The 24,458-nt window shown below is 41.6% G+C and overlaps 1 protein-coding gene across 5 annotated transcripts in view; it reads right to left on the bottom strand.

Moving 5' to 3' along the window:
- Window positions 1–24,458, bottom strand: part of KIF26B (kinesin family member 26B) — a 428,353-nt gene that overhangs the window by 144,516 nt on the left and 259,379 nt on the right. The window contains exon 1 of one of the 5 annotated variants that reach the window (XM_032466565.1): window positions 5,388–5,755. The exons of the other annotated variants lie outside the window; for them this stretch is intronic. Within the exon in view, the coding sequence (XP_032322456.1) occupies window positions 5,388–5,458 (71 nt within the window). The 5' untranslated portion in view covers window positions 5,459–5,755. Of the gene's footprint in view, window positions 1–5,387; window positions 5,756–24,458 lie in introns of those variants that run through there. 5 annotated transcript variants of the gene reach the window in all.

Genomic DNA, 24,458 nt, shown 5'->3' with positions numbered 1-24,458 from the left:
CTGGCAATTCTGCTTCCTGTCCGTTTACATGTTCATATTCAACTCTCTTCCCATCCCAAGTGCCACACTGCAAAACCTTTGCCTACACTTAGTGATCAGAATACTAAGAGAGAAAGCCCCCTGACGGTGGGATGGGGGAGGAGACTGGAGCCATGGAGAGCAGCCAGAGATCTTTAAAGAGCCATCAGCCCAGCTCCCCCTCCCCACTCCAACTTGCCAGCTTTTAGTCCCCAGTATCCAGGGACAGTCTGGCAACTGGAACTTTGTGTTCAGCTGACGAGAATGTGCAAATGACAGTTTTGGCTGTCAAGGAGCTTATTACCTAAGCGAGGAGCTTACATATTTATGAGCTGACATCTCGGATTTGTGGCTTTGCAGTATTCCTCAATTTCCCTTTAGAGCAGCCAATAGGCCCAGGACGGCAGTGTGGGCTCATTACCCCACATCTCCACCCCCACACCAAGATACAGCAGGTGGCTCATTTGTGGAGACATCGAGGGTCAGAGGAAAGTGAAAAATGAGCCGACACAACTCTGGAGCTGGACCTGAGAGGTGAATAATAGATCCACGGTGCACTCACTCGAACGGCAAAGGCAGTTGCAGTGGGGCTTTTCCAGATACATACACACACACATATATACACACACACATATACATACACATACACACATACACACACACACACACAGTATGAATATAGGCATCCCTACAGAGATGTCCATTAACAAAACCCACTCATGATCTCATGTCACCTCTGGGCCATCTTATGGCTCTGCATCTGACCTGGCCATTGGGAACGGCTATCCCTGTTAAACATGCTTTTTTTTTTTTTTTCTCCCTGCAAAGAACAAAACAGATTGAAAACCCAGGGCTGTTTGACCCTGGGCCACAGTTCAAGCCTTGCTATGGAAAACCATAACCTCCAGTGAGAGGGCTGGTGAAATGCAGCAAAGACCCAAGTGTGAGGCTGGAATCCGAACCCAGGTTTGTCTGACTCCAAAATCCTCACTCTTTCCTTGCCTGAGCTGCCTCTATGAGATGAAGCTGAGGATGCAGGTGAAGTGAATCTTCTGTGCCCGGACCCCTTTTCTTCCTCTCCCCCCACCTCTGCTTTGAAAACCCCCTTTCCCACTTCTGTCCTCTCCAGTGGGGACCTGCAATCACCTACTCATGTCCCGAGAAAGGGAAGCCACAACAGGGCTCCCTCCCAGGGGCACAGAATTTCACAATCTTATCTCTCATCATGAAACGAGAAGGTTTGTGGCTCACAGTCTCAAACATCAGAGCCTCTGGCCCACATAAAGCTTGTCCTGTTTCTACGGCAAAGAATGGGTCCGTACCCCCAAGGACAGTACCAAAAAGAAAGCTGGTTTGTTTCACTAAAACTTATGAATCCTAGTATCTGAGAAACCAACTTAAGATACTGGTACTTAAGGTACCTTGTGCCTCATACAAACTTAAAATGAAAGGCAGCCTCAACTCATCAAAGCCTTTCACATGCATTCTTCCATTTTTCCTTTGCCCAAGACCTACGATGGAGGTGGAAAGACCCTTCTCTCATGCTTCTTTCATTCACGCATCCATTCTGCAAATGTTTATGGAGCAGGGCTCTGGTCTTGACACCAAATGGAGAGCTTCAGACAGAGCTGTCCCTCTCCAGGGGATTACAGCACAGCAAGGGAGGCCAGCGAGCTCGCAGTGGTGTGTACAAGGTGAAGCCTCAAAAGGGATAATGCAGGTGTCACAGTACTGTAGAGGAGGGGGGAGCCCTGACTCAGCACAGGGGAGTGGGTGGATCTCACAGAAGAAGAGAAGAAAGAAATTAGCCAAGAGCAGGAGGGAGAGAGGCCAGCTGTGCTGAGGGACCAGCGTGAATCAAGGTATGGTGAGTAATGGAGGAACCTGTGTAGGGATATGGAAGTACTTCAGCAGGGCTGGAACACAGGGGAGGGGTGATGATAACTTTCTCACGATCATTCGGTAATTACTAACAGAGCTGGACTAAAACACCCAGTTCTCCTCTACTTCTCTTTCCTTCTATCACACTGTCTTCCCCAGGATCCCCATCAGTTAGGACTTGGGTCCTTGTTGAAAGTATCTGACAAATAGGCCCACTGCTAACAGGAGAACCCAAGGACCACACCCTCCCAAGGACACGACCAGGCACAGTGCTAAGCACCACTCTCACAAAACCTGAAGAGGGGAGTTTTGCAAGCATTTTACTGATGCAAAAATTAGAAGCTTAGGGAAACTAAGCATTGACTGCTCTATAGCCAAATGTGCAGAATAACTGTTGGGTTCTGCTGAATTTAGATGTAATCTAACAGCAGGTCCTCCATGGACTCCTAGAGGAAGGGAGCCAGAGAAAGTGTCCTGGAGAGAAGGCAAGTCCTTCCTCTTAGCAGGAAAGCTTGCAGACACATTTTTTACCAGGCAGCTTTCTTCTTCAAATTTATCACAGACATATTTCTCCCCTGCAGTTTCTCCAAGGGAACAGATGAGCCGATGAGGTTAAGAAGGAGCACGTTGTGTCAACAGGCCGTGGCTCTGCCGATAACACACCAGCAACGGAGGCACTCCCTGCAGCACAGGTGAAATGGCGGGGGGGGGGGGGGGCGTGGCACTCATGGCGAGAATTGCGACAGGTGCAAAGCAAAAGCCTATCAGTGCAGACAAAGGGCAAAAACTGGAACTGGGGCAATCTGTCTGATGAGAAAAGTGAGGAGGACCTAATGGAAGCTCTTTTCCTCAGTGACAGATATGAGGACCCTACTTGGTTTTAGAACCTTCTTTAAGCTCCGACATATAGAGCAGAACCGGTCACTGGGGAACTGGAGACTCGGCACACGCTGTCACAAAGGGGACTGTGGAGCAGGGTGAGAGAGCTGGCCTGCATCCCCAGCAAAGCTATTCAGAAGAACATCAGGCCAAAATGAAGGCTCCATTCCATCTGCAAGGTATTGATCAGTTTGAGACTATCTTAACCGTCTGGCATTATCAATTTAGACCTCATGGGCACTTAACAGAACTTTGCTTGAAACTCCTCAGAGACAACCCACCTCCTTCCCGTTCTCTTTTTTCTCTCACCTTGAAGCCAGTATTTTTTTTTTTTAATTGCTCAGCAGTTCTACTGATGCCAATCAGCCGCCTCTCTCAAAGGCTGTTTGCAGGGTCAGCACTACTGCCCCCTTGCTCGTTCACCACTAAAAAGCATTCTCCACCCTCCGTGAAAACCCTGCCCTTGGCAGCCAAGCTTTTTGTCTTAACAGGACACACGTGAGATTCCTGGGGGCTTCGGAGCTGTTCACCAAGGGACCCTTCGGAGGCACAGAGAGCCAGGGCTGGACAGAGGAGGGCGGCAGGAGGGGGATGGAGACAAGGAAAAAGAGCTTCTGATTTGGTGTGCGCAGAAACTCAAAAGATCGTTTCTTATTGGCTTTTCTTTTTTGTTTCTGGAGAAATCTCCCCTCTTTGGTCACAATCTAAAAGCAGTATGAAAAAATCTCTATCTCTGGGAACCCAGGAAGGCTTCGATTGGTGTCGGATGGGATGGGAACCAAAACCAAGGATGGGAACAGGAATTTGGGTAAGAGAATTATTTCATTTCTGGTCTGACTTTGTTTTTCAATGATTTTTCTTTTGCCTGCATGTTTTGCTTTTGGCTTTTCACTCCCCTCCAAACCTCCTCCAGATTTGTGAGTCTGACAGAAACCATATAAACAAGAAACCAAAACAAAACAGCACAAGATCGAAAGCATTTCCCCTTGTGATACAACCACTTCATGCGCAGAGAGGCACCCACGTGACGCTGCCAACATGTGTTTTCTGTCTCAGATTTCCCTTGATAACAAAGGACATATTTTAAAAGGCGTGGTCCTAGGTACACTTGGCCGGCAGGAATCTGAGAAGACTTTGGGGATTTCGTTTGGTTTTAGGCTGGTCCCCTTAGGTGCTCAGTGCTGCAGCCCTTGAAGATGTTAAATGCCAATCAATAAAGTTAGGAACACTTTGGGTCAGGTTTGCAAGATATGATCTCATTCAATCGCTCACAGAACTGATTTAATATTCAGGAATCAACTGAGCTCATTCAATTCCAAGTTTGGCAGCCCTGTGTGTTGCTTTACAGTACTCCCTCTGTCCAGAGCTGGGCGGGGCCTGCTACAGGGAATCTTTATAAGGGTCTTTCATGATGTTTCAAGACTCAGAGGGAAGTATGGGGGCTGGGAGATGCGCAGGGGGATGGGCAGATGGGAGGGGCAACAGCGCTGCCTGGGATATGGATGTGATAAGACAGAGAGGCACAGATCACCCTGAAAAGCTCATTACAGTGTCCTTGTTAGAAATCCCACTTCCAAATCTAAGCAAGTTTCAAGAAGCCAGACATATCTGTAATAACACCACAGTATAGACTCTGAAAGAAAAAGTTGTAACTGATCATTAAAAATATGAGCAATCTGTTTTGATGTTCTTACCTAAGTGATCTATGATTCTAAAAGTTTCCTTTAAAATGCTTTCTTTCTTTTTAGCCAAGAAAGTTTAAGTTACTCTTTCTATATAAAATTAACCTTATGTCAAATGTTGAAGAAAAGGTGAATCATATTCTTTAATTTCAATTTGTCATCTTTCAGATGGCTGTTCCTTTCTCCTGTGAAATAAACTGCTTTTGGTCTTCAAGTTACTTGTTGTACCCCCTTCCCCCACAAATACTGGAAATTAAGTGCTTAAATCAAGCCCTAGCATAGAAAGATGGAAAACCCTCCGACTGGCATAGACTGGCAATGACTGGCTTTCAAATCACCAGTGTCGTATGACCCTGGGGTGACTAGATTTTATGTTCTAGAATGGGAGGTGTCCTGTCTCACGAAAAGCTGAAATGGAAGGTAAATACAGTCAACATTTCACATTAGGGGAAAAGAAATCCACCTCATATTTATGTAGCCAGAAAGAACCTGTGCTGAAAGCTATGGACTAACTTCACTTTTATGATCTTTTGAAGATAGCATGTTTCAATTCCATCTTTAATTCTAAAAGGAGCCAATGTCAAAAATTTTAATACCTCTGAATAAGTCCGATTATAACATTGATTGTCAGTTCAAAACCCTGGTTCCTTTACTTCCTGTTTTAGGCTCATCCTCGGGGGGATGTTTGTAGATGCTCTGTCAGTAGAGTTTGCATGTCTTATCTGAGAGAGCTGATATATTCTGCAAGCCAACTGAACAAGACGAAAGATCACATAATCAGGACCCTCCTAACTTCTCTGGAATACTTTATATGTTTTATTTTTACTTTTCTCAAAAGGAAATTCACTGAAAAAGTTAAAGCAAAAAAAAAAAAAAGCAACCAAGACAAATCATCTAACTACAGGAACATATATAACTGTTACTTACACCGCTGTCCAATCCATCATCATTGATAAATCATGGCTAAATAATCGAGTGCAGAATCCATGTCTTCCCATCTGTTAATAAATAGCTTCTCTCAAATGTCTCTTGCAGATCTGGGGCCATCTCAGGAGGAAGTAAGAGAGTGCGAAGGTGAAGGAGAAAAGGCTGGGAGATTCTAAAATCCATGGAGGTCTGGGAATTCTCAGAGCAGACCCTGGTGAAACATTCCTGTGATTCCAGCCTTTGGCTCAACCAGGATCTTAGCCTCCCTGAGCTTCCGGCCACCTTCCTGGTCCAGCTCAGCCCCTGCTCCAACATTGCATTTCCCTCCAAGAACACTGCATTGATGGAAGAGGAACTCACGGGATCCTGCCAGTCCGCGCAAGCAAGCACGCTTCTCAGGGGAAGCCGCACCAGTTTCTGTCTCTTGTCCGCTATCTCACAGAGAGGGAGGCAGGGAAGAGCAGAGGCGGGCAGGGAGGGAGGGGGGAGTGAGAGAGAGGGAGACAGAGCGAGAGAGGGAGAGAGCAAGAGAGGGAGAGAGAGAGAGAGAAAAGAGAGAGAGGAAAGTGAGGAGCTTTACAAAAAGAGAGCAGCAGAGAAACACTTGCTGGAACTCCCATTAACCCACAGTAGCTTAGGAATTTTCTGAGCACAGCAGCTGCAAAGCAGACTATCAAAATCAAGTGTTTAAAATCTTTAATTACACATCCATGGACACATTTGGTGCAGACAAAGCCAAGAGAACCAAGGTTCTGGATATGTGTGTGACTCTGCAAGTAAACACTTGTAGACAAACAGATGCAGGCATCCATCCCCACGAGAATAATATCCACATGCATATATTTCAGTGAAAATGTCTAGTCTCACAGTTTACATGTCTTAAAACTATTCAAATGCTCTCAGCAATGAAAGTGCAAATCAGACAAACAGCGCCCTTTGCCTCTAATAACATCCCTGATCAGGCCTTCCCCAGCTTTGGTGGGAGGGGGTTTCCTGTTGCCTTTTTCCTGCCTCAGGAAAGAAGCCCCTGAAGGGAAGAGGGTAGCAGGCAAGGCAGGAGCTTTCAGCATGACTGTCAACTTTGTATGCCACGCTCCTCCTCGTGTAACTGAGCAGGACCCTGCGGGGCCTTCCAGGGTCAGAGCCCTCCCCCCAGATCCTCTGCTGTAGCTCCTCTCTGAACCCAGATAATAGTATCTCATGTATGTTTCCTGAGTTTTTCAGATGCTTAAAAACCACCACCAAAGGGAAGAAATTAACTACTTGACGATAGAGAGCACGTGGCACCCAGACCTTCTGGCACCTGAGGGTTGATAGTGTTGACTGTCCTGTTACCTCAACATCAACCAGTCAGAGAACTGTGCACGAGCTGATCACCTACCCTGCAACCCTCCTTCCTTACCTGGCCTTTAAATATGCTTTACTGAAACCCTGTGGGGAGTTCGGGGTTTTCTTGGGCATGAGCCACCCCGTCCTCCTTGCTTGGCCCTGCAATAAAATTTTCTCTGCTCTGAAACTTCAATGTTTCAGTTTGGCTTCATGATGCAGCAGGTACACGAACTTGCCTTCAGTGACACTTGGTTTGGGCTGCTGCTGCCAGGATGCTCTGCAGACAGAGCCCAGGCACAGACCATGCCTCAGGGAGGGAGTGGCATGGAGCAGGGACGTGAGACACAAGTGGGACTCTGCGGATGGCACAGGAACAGGTGAGGAAGAAGAAGAGAAAGCAAGAGAGGAGCTGAGGCAGGCAAGTGGACATGAGAAAGGCACTGACCAGGCCTGCTGGAAGGGGCAGCCTGAAAGGAGACAGCACAAGACCATCTCCGACCAGTTCCTGAATGTTCTCTACGACCCTCCCCTCCCTACACAAGAAATGCTTCCACTGTGTTTCTCCAAGTATCCTAATCATCTGCATTAGAAATATCCGGTGACAGCATTAAACTGCAGCTCCTGGGACTGGACCCCGAAGATTCTGATCGTGGGTGGGGACCAGAATCTGCATCTTAATGAGCCTCCTGGATGACTCTGATGCAGGCTGGACTTTCTGAGGACTCATTTCTTCATCAGTGTCGAGTGAAAAACGGAATGCAATAAGAGACCCTAATGGGACACCTGTGGGAACGCCAACACTGTTGGAGGGTGGGGTCCATGAAACTGCAAATGAGTGGCCAGTGTGGCGAGAAAAGAGGGGAACCAGGAGGGAGCAGTGTCAGAGGAACAAAATGAGAGGCAGTGATGTGCCACTTTCCAAACGTGCTGTGCTTGTCACAGCTCTGACACTACACATGCTGTTGCCTAGAATTCTCTACATCCCCGGACAAACCATCCCTTAAAACCCAGTCCAAAGTCTCATCCTCTTAGAAGCCTTTCTTTCTCTCCCAGATGTAGCGAATGGTCCCAATCACATTTTGTTTGTATTTCTTATTGCAAGTACCTTTAAACATCGCAGTTATTTATCAGCCTCTTTCTAGCTAGTGGATGGGGTGAGTTGTTTTCTGTTAACCAATGATCTCTCAATCATTGTTCTACATCCCCAAATTCTGAATACAAAGTAGGCACCCAATGAATGTGCACTAGTTAAATGGCTAACTGTATCATAAGAGTATTTCTTAACCTGGATAACTGTGACCTAGACGTTTGCTCTGTTGGTCTTTAAAATGATACCTGCCTACATTTCATATATTATTTTGTACGCATGACACACTTAACAATAAAGAACAATTTTAATAAGTCACAACAGCTGGGATTTGATCTAGAAAGTTAGAACTTAGTGGAGAATGAAGACCAAAAAAATTGCAAAGAGCTACCCTAAAAAGGAGATTAACAGGACAAAAAGCAAAGCACCAGCAGAGTGAAGCAAACCCAAGATTGTGAAGGTGGTTTTTTGATAAACAGATGTGTTTGAGGCTCAGAAAGGAATCACATTTGCAATCAGCAGTGGCAAAGAGACATCCTTACGGAGCTGGGCTACATGAAGTGGGAGCAGAGCTTGCACTAACTCTTGGAGAGAAGGATCATTTAAATCAGCAGAGAACAAAGTCTCCCATCTACTTGACTAAAAACGTTTGGGGGAATTATAAAAGCTAGGAATTACACTAATAATTAAATGAATGGATGGGTGGGTGGATGGATGGATGGATGGATGGGGTGCTACAGGAAAAGGGCCCACAGCTCTGGGGTCCATCACTACCTAAGGGACATTTTAAATACTGTTCGATCATTTTTAAAGTGTTTCATTTGGTATCAAGACCCCACGTACATCTGAGAAATCATAGCTCAGAAAAGTTAAATGGCTTGCTCTTGGTCCACAGCTAGTAACTTCCAGAACGAGATCTAGAATCCCAATCCTTCCATGCATAATCTTCTGTGTTTTGTACTGAACCAAATTAAGCCCCAACAGGTGAACAAGATATGATCATTAAACCTGGTGAAACAGAGATGGAAATGAAAAATACGCCCAGGATTCCAACTTGAAACACAAGGGAAGAGCTATCTTGAGGACTGGTCTATTTGTCAAAACATTTGTTCAGCAAGCATTATACTCAATACTGTGGAGCTGGGACTCTAACCAGAAGTTGAGGTGGCCTGGCAGACAGCTGGGAAAGCTGCCCCCGCCATCCGCCTCTCCACTCTCGTGTTCATCAGAACTCTAGTGACCATGTGCACTGGACATGGAGATGTGCTTTCTAGATCTTTCTTCTAGGGAGAACTTGTTGCCCCAGCTATGGGTCGTCAGTCTCCAGCTGTCAGCTTTCTTAGGATTTGCCTCAGTCGCAGAAAGCCACTTTCTCCAAGAGCGTGACCTTCCTAGGGTGACCCACATTCAACGGCTGATGGGAGGTTCAAGAGGCTCAACTCACGTGCCAGAGCTTCCCTGTGGGGTTAACCAAGGCTTTACTGGGCCTGTCTGGCAGTTTGACATTTCCTTTATGTAATCCTGTACCTGCCTCATTTCTACAGATTTAAGCGATAACAAACACCCTGCATGGCCCAGCCCATCTCAGTGTTGGCTTCTACAGAACCCAACCTGCAAGGCCATGGGCGAGGCAGTGATGTCCTTATGCTCTTGTTTGAACTTTACTACGAGCAGCAACCCGCCCCCCACCCCACTGAACTCTGGTGATGTCAGGCTTTAAGGCAACTGATTCCCCCCCCCCCCCAACCAAGATGTTGGCAACCTATTTCATGTCCAGGTCTCAGTTCCCTCATCTAGAGGAAATCAGAGGTGGTGGAGCTTTGGGGCCTCTGGGTGTTCCAAAAAGTCAGAGGCATCCCCCTCAACCAGAGCAGCTCTGCTTTTATCTGTTTTATACATTGAGGATTTCATTTGAAATTGGGGCTTTAGAGTTAAATTTTTTTTTTTTTTTTTTGGATAAAACACTGGTTCAGATGATCCCATAGATACCTCCCATCTGGAACATTCTATGATGCTCCGACTGTCCTCAGAGGCTACAAAAAGAGTAGAATAACAATGTGGTACCTAAGGCCATCCACTGATTGGGAAAAAACAAATCAACTCCCACCTAAGGCAAGATATAGATTAAGAGACAGATGCCTTTAAGACCAAATTCTGGTTTACTAGACAGACAGGGAATTATATAAATGATGACAAAATGAAGAGTTTCCTGGAGGATTTGGACAATTTATAAGTTTAAGAAGGATTTAAATGGCAAAGGAAAGGAAAGAGCTTTCAGTTAAGTGAACAGATTCCCTGGCTGTGGTTTGCAGTCATCCCCTTTCCAGCCCCAAACAGAGTACATAGTGTGTGTCACTAAAGCCCTCTTGCGGGACATAAGAGATCAGGTCCCACTGTCTCTGCAGTAGGCCCAAGAGAGTGGTTTCCTTATTTCCTCGGATAAGAAAATACTCTTCCAATTAAAAAAATTAAAAAGAAAAGAAATCCAAGCTGCTAAAACTCTGGTGACACATTTTATATAAAAATGTATGTATTCACATGGAAGGAAGAAGGTTTAATGGTTACCACATGGTTATAAATAATGAAAAAAAAAATAACTCTGAAAGAATCATACCTAAATTACCTGTGAATTTTCCGGTGGGAAATACCAAACATATCAAAACCCTTAATCATTCAAAGACACTCAGATGAAAATGAAGCATGTGTATTCTGGAAATGCAACATAGAGACGGTTAAAAAGTAATCTGTGCTCCTTGACGTGCTGTGCCCCCAAATCTACACATTTTATGAATGTTTATATTTGGTAATTATTTTCAAGGTCCATGTTGCTCAGAAAGAAGGTTTGATTTAGGAATGAAGGGAACTTATAATATGTAATGAGAGTTGCACATAGTGCCTGGTATATAATCCTTTCCATCTTTAAAACTTCAATGGATCCTGAGTCTGCTAACCAGGAAACTCTCACTCTTACTATCTGGCGTGGTCAGGCACGTGGGAGCCTACTATAGCTTCTTTTTGCAACAATACTATGTTTTATTGCTTAATTTCTCAAGGTTAAATCACTATACAGTTCGTCTTTCAGCAGGAGGCTAAGGTGTGTTCATTTCTATTTAAACTTGACCACTTTCTTGGCAGCCTCCTGAAGGATCCGTGCTCCCGTTTCCGAGCCTCATCATGAGATGGGGCCAGCCTAGACCACAGGCACAGTTTTGACTGAGGAGAGGAGGGAGGGGAAGAACAGAGAGAGGAGGGGAGAGGAAAGTGCACAGAAAGGCAGGTGAGGGGTTTCAAGAAGCCCTTGTATCATATCCTAGTGCCCAGAGGAGGGGAGAGGGCAACGGTGGGCACTGGCTCCCATACAAATCTGGGACCACGGCCTCCTCTCTCCCCACAGCGGAAGCACTGACTTCCTGGCCTTGTCCTCACCAGCCCTGCTCAAACAGCAGGCAGAGGGGACAGGACAGCCCTGGAAGCTTGGGAATTGGTATTTTATTAAGTAGCCCCTAGAGGTATAAGAAAATGACCAAGGTGGGAGCAGGTACCTTTCCAGTGGCTGCACCCAGCCCCTCCATTGCGAGAGGAGCACAGGCAGTCTTCTCCAGAATGCCTTTGGGAAGGCCTCTGCTAATGCCTGGCGTGGGTCCAGGTGGAGCCATGTGACATCAAATTCCAGCACAGCTGGGTCGGCCTGGGAAGACTAGGTGAGCCTTACAGAAGGAGAGACTGCTATCCAAACCTTCACAAGGCAAGACAGCCACCCTGGGGCAAAGCCAAGAGTAAAACTCTCAAGTTCTAGCTCCAGATCCACCAGTTTATCCGGGGATTGAAAAGTGATGCCCCCCCTCCCCGCCCAGCCTTCTTTCATGGACGCTGATCACTCCACGTAAGTCCGGCTCTGATGCCTTGACCTTTGGTCGAGTGGACTTAAGAGAGAATTTTTATCCCTCTCAAAAGAACTGAGGAATTCTCTCCATAGAATGGATTTGAGAACAGAGATCTTTGGTTGAAAATAGTCAGAACATCAAACATTTTTTAAATAAAAATTCAAATACCTCTAATACTTAGTTAGATCTGTGTGGGGAAAAGGAAGTGCTTTCAAGAGTGTAAATGCCAGATTTGGGAAAAGCCAATATCTTAAAAACTCACTCGACATGTGCTATATACAGGGTGGTCAGCACTACCCAAAAAGAGCATGAAAATCTTGGCACTTTATAAATATTAGAAATTTAATTCATATCATATACAGCCAAACAGACTAGACATGAAAGCTCTGCCTTAATTAGGTATGTGCACGAGGAAAAATGACACATGAAAATTGAGATGTAATTTTTAAAAGAAAAATTAGGAATATGTACGTGTAGTTTAAAAAAGAGCTCACCATAAAGTTCTTTTCCAATTAATACAGTTTCCAATTAACACAACTAATAAGTTTTCAGGGAGACCACCCCCCTGCCATAACCAGGAAGGATCTGGCACCTGCTAACATCCTGTGTTTTGTAGCCCTCCTGCCATTTTACTTTTCTTTCCTTATCCAGAGGCATTTTCTTCATACTCAGATAATGTCTATAATCATAACTACTATTTTCATTCATGCACTCATTCATTCAATCAAACAAATACGTACAAAGCACCTGGAACAAGACCAGCCTAGTTTTGACTTACTGAGCCTGCAGTCCAACATAAAACTAGTCATGGTTTTCCAGAATAACTGTTGTTGCTTCTTTTTCAACATGACATTCCCTTATTCCACCTTGTTCTTGAACAGATGTAAGAAAGTATATATGTTTCACCTAGTTTTTCACTGAATTTAAAATCTCCCGTTAGAAGAAATCACGCTGTAACGAACTTTCATATCGAGTAGTTATAAAACAATAGACAAAATGATGTTCTCATCAGAAAAGTAAAATGTAGTTATCTGTCCTGGGTCTGGAGTTTGTCTCATCTGAAGTGCATGCTACCTTGGTTGGATCCTCCAATGGCCAAACCCTCAGAGAATTATATAGATGTACAGCTGGCATCCTGTCAATGTGCAGCAGGGCAGTAGTTACCAAAATATCAGGAAAGCACAATGTATGCATGATGAAGCAATTGCTGGTTCTAAAGACAGAAGTGTAGCAGCGCCAATTTTAGCAAAAGGCTCGACAATCCTCTGTCTGTATCTTGGTAAAGAAACAGGATTATTCTGGACTACTATATGCCTCTAAATATGTAGCTAATCTTAGAAAAAAACTTAGAAAAAAAAAGGCAATTGTTTATATGTCAGGTCACAAAGTCTAATTTTGATGTGAATTCTAACTGCTGGCCCAGTACAGCAATTATCCTCCCCTTAAAATGTGCTCTGTAGACAAAAATCAATCTCCACGATACCTTTGTGCTAAAGCAGGAGTATCATCTGTTTTTAGATGCAAGAGAAAGAAGAAATTTACACCACTTGCTTTTATAAAATCATAAATCAACAGGCGACAAAGAACTCTAGCATCAAACTAATCTAAGTTCAAATCTCTCAGCACAGCTAAAAACAAAATCACCACAAATGTTGCACAGTAAGTACTTGCCACGTGCCAGACCCATTCTAAGGACTTTACATGTATCTGTTTATTTCATCCTCATCACAACTCTGTGTAGTATATAATGTTATTATCCATTTTCCACAGATGTGGAAATGGAAACACAAATAAGTTAAAAGCTTTTATCCAGGTCACATAGCTAAGTGGCAAAGCCAAGATTTGGACCTACTCAATGTGGTTTTAGAGTCCCTTCCATCAAACACTACACTAGACTGCCTTGTATAAATTATCGAAGTTCTCTAAGCTACTGTTTTATCTATGAAATGGGGATAATGGTCCAGACCCCAAGCATTGCCAGAATGTCCAAGATAAAGAATTCAATAGTGCTTGGCAGGCATATCAACATGTGCTTAGTCTCTGTTTTAATTATTAGGCAGTGCCCAATCTCTCCCTAATACTTTGCCTCCGTTGGGCTAAGTAGTTCTTTCTTCCTCTAGGAATATCTGTAAGTGACTTGGCATTGCCTGCCTTGCTTTTTGGGCTCTGGGGACATGACATCACTAAGTCCTGGGCTGGATATAAAGATTCCTCTTTGGTTGTCATGGATTGACATGGCATTTTAGCTCCAGAAAGAAAGGAGACAGAGTTGTTGAAGGAAATGAATTTCACCTTTATCCTGGCTCTTGTCTAAGATACAAATCAATTAATTCACATGTTCTTATTCAGCATCTTGCCATCCTGAGGTCCCTTTCCAACTCTACAGAATTCCTCCCCTAATTCAGTGTGACTTTTCAAGTTGGCTAGGAGCCCTGGTGATGTTTGAGGGCTACAGAAGCTACCTTGTCTTGGATGTTCTTCTGAGAGTTTGGAAGCAACTCTAAGTCAGTTTTTGACAAGTTATTGGCAAAAGCAGAAGAAGTGCCTGCCAATTTGCTTCAGGCACTGAGCATGTTAACAGGTATTATACCAGGTGTTATTAATATGTTATTTACAATAAACCCAGTGTTCAACCTACTGTTTGGGTTATATAGTATTACAGGTTTTGTACTTTACAAAGTAATGTATTTTTTCCAACTCAGAAAGTTTAAAATGTGTGTTGAAGAACTCAGTCCTCAAATGTGAGATATATTTATTGTAAGTGAGTCTTATTTAGGAGCTGGATATGGGCTAAATGATCAACACTCTTTCTTCATATCAAATAATCACTTCACAAAGCTGAAGACTGGAACTCAGCCAGCCAAGCTCATGGGTATGAGGTCAGCACCCTGGCAAAATGTCCTATTTTCTCACTTCTCCAAGGAAAGCCAGTAACTTCATCCTAAGGAATTTTGGAACTGGAAGGCATGCTTCTGAATGCTCTGCTCTGGGGCTTAGAGAATGGATGTCTAAAACACACAGTCCCCCAAACTGCCATGCTCTTAGCAAGAGTGGGGACCGTCTGTCTGCAGTCCACTTAATAGCATGCAGCCACCCAGTGGGAAACAGTGTGCACTGAAAAATAAAGAACTGAGGAGAAAGTGATGCTCCTATCATGGCCAAGCCTCAGCAGAATCTTGAGAGTGAATTTCCTCAAAGAAAAGGACCTCTTCACACATTCCACACTGTTTATCTTGTATCCATTATCGCCTCTGCACTTTCCCAGGCATCAGACCTACCAGCCTGAATACCATAAGCAAAACCCCAACAAAACAAGGCTTCTGCCTAGTTTTCCATCCCTGCAGGTTCAGGACATCAACTGGTTAATCTGAATGCCATGTGTACTAATAAGCTAGTTCCAAGAAACATGGGCTTTCTGAAGCAATGCTCTGATCTTTGCCTCCTGGGACCCTTCGTTTACTTGTGAGTAAATTATAGATATAGAAAATCTGTGAGTGGAAATTTTGGGGGTTACAAAAAATTATACCAGTAAGTTACCTATTCATCTATGAGTCAGCCACGTTCCCCCAGTACTTTAGCCAGGTTAGCCTGCCCAGGAAAAATAAAATCAGAAAACAATCTCTATATTTGTTCCCATGGAATATGACAGGAAGAAGTCAGTATGAAGTGGGGACTCTGACTTTACTTCTAAATTCATTCTGTAGCTTTGGCTACATCACTTAGTCTATCTAGGCTGATTTATTCAGCCCCTCCATACTCTGATGATGTTGGATGAATCCAGATTATTATTTAGCTCTCTCTTACCTTTTTAATATGGGTCACTGCCGAGGACACTGACTGATGATTGTCTGGAGTTAGGAACTTCCACACACCTTTCTCTTTGAGCACAGGGAACATGAGCCACTGCTTGCATTGATAAAAGATACTTGATATAGATAAAAATGGGTACAAAAATGCAATCCAAATTCTTTTTGCAGCAGTCACACAAGTTTGGCAACCTGCTGCCTCCTAAATGGGGCTGTGCCTGCTTCTCTGAAAGCACGCCTGCTAATCCTCTTCCCTCCTCTCCCTCTCGTTGGCAACAACAGAACTTTGACCTCTCTACCACAGCATTTACTGCCTTACTATCCCGTGGAGGGAAAGACAAATGTAAGCCAGTAAGGGAAACCTAGGTAGGCAAGCAGGGGCGGGTAGTGCGGGAGACCAGCCCCGCTCCTGCCTCTTCCTCCCGGTGCTCTCGGATTGACCCCGTGGACTGACAGAGCCACGAGGTGATGGGCAAGACTGGCCTTCCTCACAGGCAGCTGGTTAGGGCAGCTATTCAATTATTGATAATTCCAGGCTAAAGAAAGTCAAATATTAATGACTACATCATTGCCAGGAAGAAAACTTGACAATCCACACGAATTTAAACTACCTTTTCAGGAAGAAAGCCCAGGATACATCACTGAGCACCTTCAGATACAGCTTCAAAGAAATCACCCTCTGCCTACACACAGGCTCTGTGAGACACAGCCAACAGCTACGCTTTCTCCCACCCTCGCTTTCGCTGGTGGTTGCTACGGATAAATAGTTTTCAGCTGTGGTTCACAAACTCTGTTTTCAGCATACTCCTCCTGAACCCAGTGGCTTCTCAAGTGAAGATTTTTGCTGGTAGAGTGAATGGTAATACTCCACTAGCTACTAATTAAGCACATGGAGCCAACAGTGATAACCTTCACATCCAGGCTGACTCATCACTTGGGTTGCCCCTGAGGTCTCTGATTCAATTTCCAGCTTCTCCGATCACACAAAAGCCATCGGGCTGAAAATATTAGAATTTAAAGTATGGCAGCCCAAATTCTCCTCCCTCCTACCTCCCTCGGTTCCCAGGAAGACTTCAACATGGGAAAGAGATACACAGGGAAATGGAAGGAGATGGCAATTTGATGCATAATAAATGATATTTCAATGTTGAGAAATTCCCTGGATATTACATGTGCATTATTTTTGTATTTTATATTTTGTATGATTTTTTTAGATGGATGAATATTAACATGATAGAATAAGTATGTTTTCAAATTAGCTTCATCTAAGCATTGCTTTTATATAATTGGAAATTTCACATAAAGCACTGGCATTACTATAATTATCTCCATTCCTCTCAGTGTCAGCGGTTTACTTTAAAATACAGTCCTTCAGCATACATAGTGTGATATATACGTGAGTTAGTATTAATTTACACTATAGGGAAAGTTAGTTAACATTTAAAGTGCCTTAATCAGGAATACACACTTCAGGGATGATTGGTTAGCACTTCATATGTTGAATTTTCATTATTATTGAATTTCAAAATATTGTCTAATTCCTATTGAAATTTCTTATTCAACCCGTGGGTTATTTATAAGCAGTGCTTCATTTCCAAACACACGAGGATTTTCTATTTTCTTTGTCATTGATTCCTAGCTTAGTCTCTCTTTGCTCAAGAAAACATACTCTGAATAAATTCAGGTCTTTGAAATTCATGAAGACTTGCTTTATGAGCCAGCATATGGTCAAATTTGGTAACCTGGAAAAAAAAATGTACTGGGTCACTGAGTACAATGGTCTATATACATCAATCAGGTAAAATTCGTTAATAGTAATTGTTCAGATCTTCCACATCCTTACTGATTTTTTTCGTCTGTCTGTTCTATCAGTTCTTGAGAGAAGGATGTTAAAGGCTCCCACTATGATGATGGATTGGTTTACTTATCCTTTTAATTCTGTCATGTTTGCTTTTTACATTTGGAGCTATGTTGTTAGATATATATAAATTTAGAATTGCAACTTTCTCATGGATTGATCCTTTTATTATTATAAAATGTTCCTATTTATCTTTAATGATGATTTCCCCATTAAAGTCTACTTTATCTGGTATTAATAGAACTACATCAGCTTATTTTGGTTGGTTTTTACAAGGTACCTCTTTTCTCATTCTTTTATTTTCAATTTCTCTGTGTCCTTATATTTAAGGAGTTTCCTTAAACAGTATCTAGTTAGGTATTTTTGTTTTCTTTTTAATGTAGTAGGACATTAATGATCTTTAGTTGGAGTATTTAGTCAATTTCCATTTAATCCAATTACTGATATGTTTATGTTTATAGCTAACATCTTAGAATTGTTTTCTATTGGTTCACTTGCTTTCATGTTCCCTTTTTTCTCCTTTCTTACTTTCTTTTAGATTAATCAAGTATTTTTCATTCTATTTCCCCTTCTATGTATTATTTTACTAGTTACTCTAGAAATTATGAGTGTCCTTGACTTATTATAGCACAGTAAAATTATAACTTTCGTATTGTAGTTGATTTACAATGTTGTGTTAGTTTCTGGTGTATAGCATAGTGATTCAGTTATATATGTGTATACACATATATATACACACACACATATATATACTCTTTTTCGTATTCTTTATCATTATAGATTATTCTAAGATATTGAATATAGTTCCCCGTGCTAAACAGTAAGAGTTTGTTGTTTAAAATTATAACTTTCAGTACCTCCAGATGTTGCTATGATCTTGTAACACCTGAACTCCACCTAGCCCTCTTCCACTTTTTGTATTTTTTGGTCATACAGTTAATTCTACATATATTTTAGATTTCACAATACTTAATTTTTGTTGTTTTGTATGATCAATATTCATTTATATTTGTCCATATGTTTTTCTCAACATTTTATTCTGAAATATTTTTTCAAAAATAAAATTGGAAGACTTGTATAGTGAATACCCATACAACCCTCATTCAGATGCTCTAACATTTTCCTATATTTGCTTTATCACATATCTATTCATCTCTCTATCCAGTCATCAGTCTGTTTTATATTTGTAATATATTTCAACACAAGCACATATTTTTCCTTTTTGTCACTCTCTATTGCTTCCTGCATTTCCGGTATCATTTCCTTTCTACCTGTATAAATACTTCCAGTATTTCTTTTAATGTTACTGTACTGATGATTAACCCTTTCAATTTTTGTTTGTCTTAAAATGTCTTTATTTCACTTCAGCTTTTGATGAAAATGTGTGCTGGATTTGTGAAATTTTAGGTTGGTGATTACAGTCTTTCAACCCCTTAATATGACATCCCATTATCTCCTGGCATCCACTGGTTCTTCCAAGAAGTGAGCTCCTGGCATGATTGCTGCTCCTTTGAAAATAATAAATTTTTTTTCTAGCTGCTTTCACAATTTTTCTCTTTGGTTTTGTTCTCAGCAGTTTTACTATATTGTGTCTAGTTGTGGTTTTCTCTACATGTATCCTAGTGGGGTATGCAGGGCTTCTTGAATCCATGTTTTGATGTCTTTGATCATTTTCAGAAAATACTGTTCCTGCTTTATTCCTTCTTCTCTTCTGGGACTCCGATCACATGTTGTTATATAGAGTAACATATGTTACATATGTCTCTTATGCTCTTTTCTGTATTTTCATCCTTTTTGCCCTCTCTGTATCATGCATCTAGTTGAATATTTTCTACTCATCTGTTTTCCATCTTCACTAGTTCTTTCTTGTAATGCATCTAACTTGCAGTTAAATACAACCACTGAGTTCTTAATATCCATTATTTCATTTTTTAAGTTTCAGAACTTCCAGTTTGTTTTGTACAAATTCCAGTTTTCTTATGAAATTCTTCACCATGTCACCTTTTTTCTTAAACACACCAATCACAGTTATCTTAAAGTCTATGTATGATAACACTAAAAAGTGAGTCATTCATGGATGAGATCTTTTTCCATTGACTCCTTTTTCCTCTTGGACCTATTTCCTGATATGCTTGGTAATTTTTTATTTTAAAAATTTATGAAAAATTTAGAGACTCTTGAAAATATTCTCTCCCTTTAGTGACTTTATTCTCTGATAGGCAGAATGGGGGTGATCACGATAACCCAATCAAAGACTTACTGAGTTTTTGTTTGATTTGGTCTACTTTGAGTTTACCTCAACTCATGGGGTGTAGCTCTCTAAGGATCCCAAAGGGATATCTGCTAGTGCCTCTTCTCTTTCGTAGGTTTTGAATACCAATATTTTTACTATGATGCTGAAAACTGTAACTCTTATTTTCAGTGTTTTTTTTTTAACTTAGCTCCTTAGTCTCTGGTTTTGAATAGTAATATTTGCCAAATGCTTCAAATGGGAATATACTGAAGTATCTAGCTCACTTTTCTGTGACTTCCTTCTTCCCAGGATCTTGACCTCTCAAGTGCTGCCTACCTTGGCAACTCTGAACTCAAATTTCCATAATATTGCCAAAAGGTCTGCTGCATTCTCAACAGATGACCTGAGAGAGAAAAGTGTCTTCTCAACTCTCTAAACTTTCCTTCTCTCTCAGATCTTAGCTATTCAAGTCCTATTGTCTTGGTAGCTCTCTGATACAACTTCTGCTCAGTAGGGGCCTTCCACAATCTAGCATCAGCTGAGACCAGAATCTATTCTGACTGGTCAGTGCCTATGACAGTCCATGTTATTATTTGAGAGACTCTAATTGGAAGGTAACAGTCCAGAGGCAGTTACTATGATTGATTTGGCTATCTTTAGTAAACAGCAGAGGCATTAATAATTAGAATAATCCAAGTCAGAAATGGCTTTTCTTTGGTGAAGATGGTTGTGTTCAAAATATGTGGACTGGCTAGAAATATTATGTAGGTACTCTTGCTCTTGAGCAAACAGTACGTAAGAATCCAGCAAGCTGAATTAGCCTACAGATTAGAACTCTGATTTGTCCAGTGTTCAACTCCTTACAGGAGGATTTTTTTTGTCTAACTTTAGATGATTATCTGAATTATGCCATCAGCACATAACCACATCTGCCTCCAGTGTATCTTTCAGGCAAGGAGCTGTAGGAGTGTGTGCCTAAAAGGACAGAGATGAGGCTCTTCATCAAGTTTACAAAACGGATTGCACAACTTTTTTTTTTTTTTTTTTTTGCCAGCTTGCCAACACATGTTTGTAACTATGGCAGAATTTAGTTTAAGATTCATTTTCTTTATAACACCACCTGGAAACATTTTGTGGAAGGAAATCTACAGCCCCACTTACGTTGAACTATGAGAGGCTAACATATCTACCAAAAATAACTACAGATAACCAACTGGCCTAAGTCAGTTTGGAAAATATCCTTTGCTTCCCAAGTCAGTGCAAAACTTTAATGGCCATGATGGCTTTATTATTTGCTCTGGCTTTCCACCTTTGTTTTTCTTTAAAAACGTCATGTGAAGTATGATCATCTTGGCTTTCCCGTGGCTCATTTAACCACGCTCTCTTAATAGCCCGTGTTGCACACAAGAGGAATTGAGGTTACTGAAAGGTCTTTCTAAGTTGACAGGTGAACTGTATTTAAGAGAACTGAATTCCTCCCTCTCCCCACCAGAAGAAAGCATACAAAGCTCGTAATACCATCTTAAGCAAAGGAATCATTAGAGAACCTGAATCCTGCTTCAGTGAAACCCATCAGAACCCTAGAGAGGCCACTAGAGTGGCATTTCTGACAATTGTGAAGGGTTTAAACTGCTTCCTGGAAAAGAGCTGACAGTGTTTAGCCCTTGTCTTCAGGGGGCTGGGTGGGAACAGCCCGAAGACGCAGAGAGTGAAACAGCATTGCTGTTTCATTGCCCTCTGGTGAAAGCAGACACCAGGAAAGTCCTAGGCACAGAATATCAGGGAGTCTTCAAACTCTTAAAACTTGGCAGAAACCTAGAGATTTTCTGGTCTATTATCTCCATTTTATAATCAGGGAAATAGGTCAAGAGAAATTTGGTAACTTAGCCAAAATTACTCAGGAGGTAAGCCCTGACCCAGAATTCAGTTCACTGGGTTTTAATCCACTGTCCTGCTTAGGGCTCCCTGTCTTCTGTCCTCCTTAAGGAGATCCTAGAGGCCAGGGGCTCCCGCTTAGGCTACACTAATATCCCACAGGCTTGCTCTTATGTCCTGGCCCAGGTTAAGTCACCATACGCTGAAACCAGCACAGAACTTGTAGGATACCTGTGTCTACCTAGCTGTCTTGGATATGAGCAGAATGCCCTAGACAAAGAAAATAGAAGTTTTATATCAGAGGAACAGGAAAGAACCAGTCAGTAATGTAGGCTACTTCTAATTCTGAAATACCAATATAGAGTTATTTTCTTTTCAGAAGATAAATATGAAAAAGACTGATGTCAGCAAGACAAAGTGACTTATATGTTCGCTTTGACCTACATTTTTCTAGGACCTTACATCTCTGGCTGAAATTCATTTCATCCTTCAAATAATTTTGGCAGAGAATAAAAATGCTGTCTCAGAAGAAAGAATAAACAAAATTAAATCTGTTCCATGATTTCTCGTGGGACAAATGCCAATCTAAGCAACAAAATGAAAGAGGAAAAATTCTTCATCACTGAAGAGGTGGATATGTGTTTGAATTTTCTGTAAAAAATGAAGGTTATAAGAATCCGATTTACTTGCCAATATTACAGATATTTTGAAATACCATTCACTTGCTCTTTCTTTATTTCTCCAGCTACAACTGGAGTTAACAATGTAGTTCACAAACAGGGAAATCACAAGCACTTGGGATTCTTGATGGAAAGGTTCACATACAGCAATAAATCACTCAAGTATTTTTCACCTGGCATACCATTTCCCGAGGATTCAATACTGAGCAAGAAAACAAATCCAAAAGTAGAATTAATGGAAAATGGGCATTGCTTTTGATAAAACACTAATATGAAACTGCCGACTTTTTATTAGTAAGTAGCCTACTGACAGGCTAGAAATACAAATATGGACTATAATAAAAATGTTTTCTACAGAAGCCCAGATGGCATGTGGTCTAAAAAGAAGTCCCATGGATAGTTTGTGAATAATCTAATATGGGAGTGGCAGCTTGAGTTTCATCTTTCCTCTCCGCTGGATCTATTGCAGACATCACAAATCAATCACAGACAGCACTGTGCCCTGCCAAATCCAATACTCAATGTAGAGGCCAACATTTGAATATAGTGGCCAAGTAAGCCAAAAATGATTTACTATAAAGGTGGTCAAACAATTCTACATACATCAATACAGTTGTTCTAAGTATAGGTTTTATACACAGTTCAATCATTGATTAGAAAGCTGTTCTTGGGCATGTTACTTAACCTCCCTGACCCTCTGTCTCTTCCTTCTGTAAAACTGGGATATTAATAGTATCTACCTGAAAATATTTCTGTAAAAATTAAGATAACAGGCATAAAATTCTTAGCAAAGTCCCAGGCACACTGTAAGCATTCAATAAATGTTAGCTATTACTAATAGAATGATATAAGTAGCATTAGCAGTGTCTGAAGAAACAAAGTGCTGGCCTACATTAAACTAAGTGACACCATATTATATTATGACACCCTTTGAGCAGCATGGTTTGCTTCTTCATTCTGGTAACCCTGGCTATTACATACTTACTTCCTAAAGAGGAATCAGAAATGGAAAATAAATAAGTTTTCTTGCTTTAAAAAATTGCAAACTTAGCAAACACTAAAAGTAAATTTTTCAAGAGGGATGCAATGCTATATTTAAAAATGCACTGAATCTGACTGTCTTGGAAAAGGACAGACTGAGATAACACTTGCAGGTCATCCCGAAGTCACTTCAGTCCATCAAGGGGCTTGACACCTCTTAGATTTCTACCCCAAGACTTGATCACAGATTGGATAACTTTAAAATAAAATAAGCCATCAGATTTACTTCCATGAGATATAAATATCTTTCCTATATTTGCATTATGAATCCAATCCATGTTTATTCATAATTGACATGCAACTGCAATTTAACAAATGATGCTGCCTTCTCTTAACTGCCGTGATGGATGGATGGATGGATGGGTAGAAAAGGATGCATTAGTCTTCAGGCTGTGTTTCAAGAAGTTTGTTCAACAGACTCTCAGACAGAGAACACACTTATAATTACCAGGGGGAAAGACGATGGGGAGGGATAAATTGGGAGTTTGAGATTAGCAGATACTAACTACTATATATAAAATAGATAAACAATAAGATCCTACTGTATAGCACAGGGAACTATATTCAGTGTCTTGTAATAGCCTATAATGAAAAAGAATATGAAGAGGAATATATATATATATATGTATAACTCACTGTGCTGTACACCAGAAACTAACACAACATTGCAAATTGACTGTACTCCAATAAAAAAATTAAAAAATTAAAATGAAAGAAGTTTGTTCAACAAAATGCCTAAAATTCAGAAGGACTGCTCTATGGTGGACATGTTTATAATTATCAGTAAGGGGCCTTTACCTAGACCCTCAGCAAAGAAGTGCAGCAGCCAGGGTGTGGAAGCTGGACTAGCTGTTCCATGTCCCACAGTGACTTGTCAGAGGTAAGAATCTGCTTTCCCGTCATCCCTACCGATCCACAGGATCCACTGCAAGGAATTCCAGGGGGTTGGAGCCCAGGGAGTCCTCTGAGATGGAGGGGAGAGGTATTTGCAAACAAAAGAGCACAAGGCTCCCTTAAGAGCCACTAGAGGAGCTTTAATCTTATCAGTATATTTTGCATCTTCCAACTGCAAACCTAAGCTAAGGCATAAAGAATCTCGTCCCAGGGGCCTCTGTTATTAAAGACTCACTCACAAAATTAACCTCTTATAGATCTGCCCTCTGATTTTAGTGTCTGAAATGCAAATGGAGCACCACTTCAGTGCCTTGGGATAATTATAATAATCTTCTTAAAGCTAAAATGCTTCCCTCTCCTGTAAGTCTCCATTACAGCCCAGAC

The sequence above is a fragment of the Camelus ferus genome, chromosome 23, assembly GCF_009834535.1.
Source record: "Camelus ferus isolate YT-003-E chromosome 23, BCGSAC_Cfer_1.0, whole genome shotgun sequence".
NCBI lineage: Eukaryota > Metazoa > Chordata > Mammalia > Artiodactyla > Camelidae > Camelus > Camelus ferus.
Note: the sequence above shows the minus strand (reverse complement) of the source record. Positions and strands in the feature narration are given on the sequence as shown.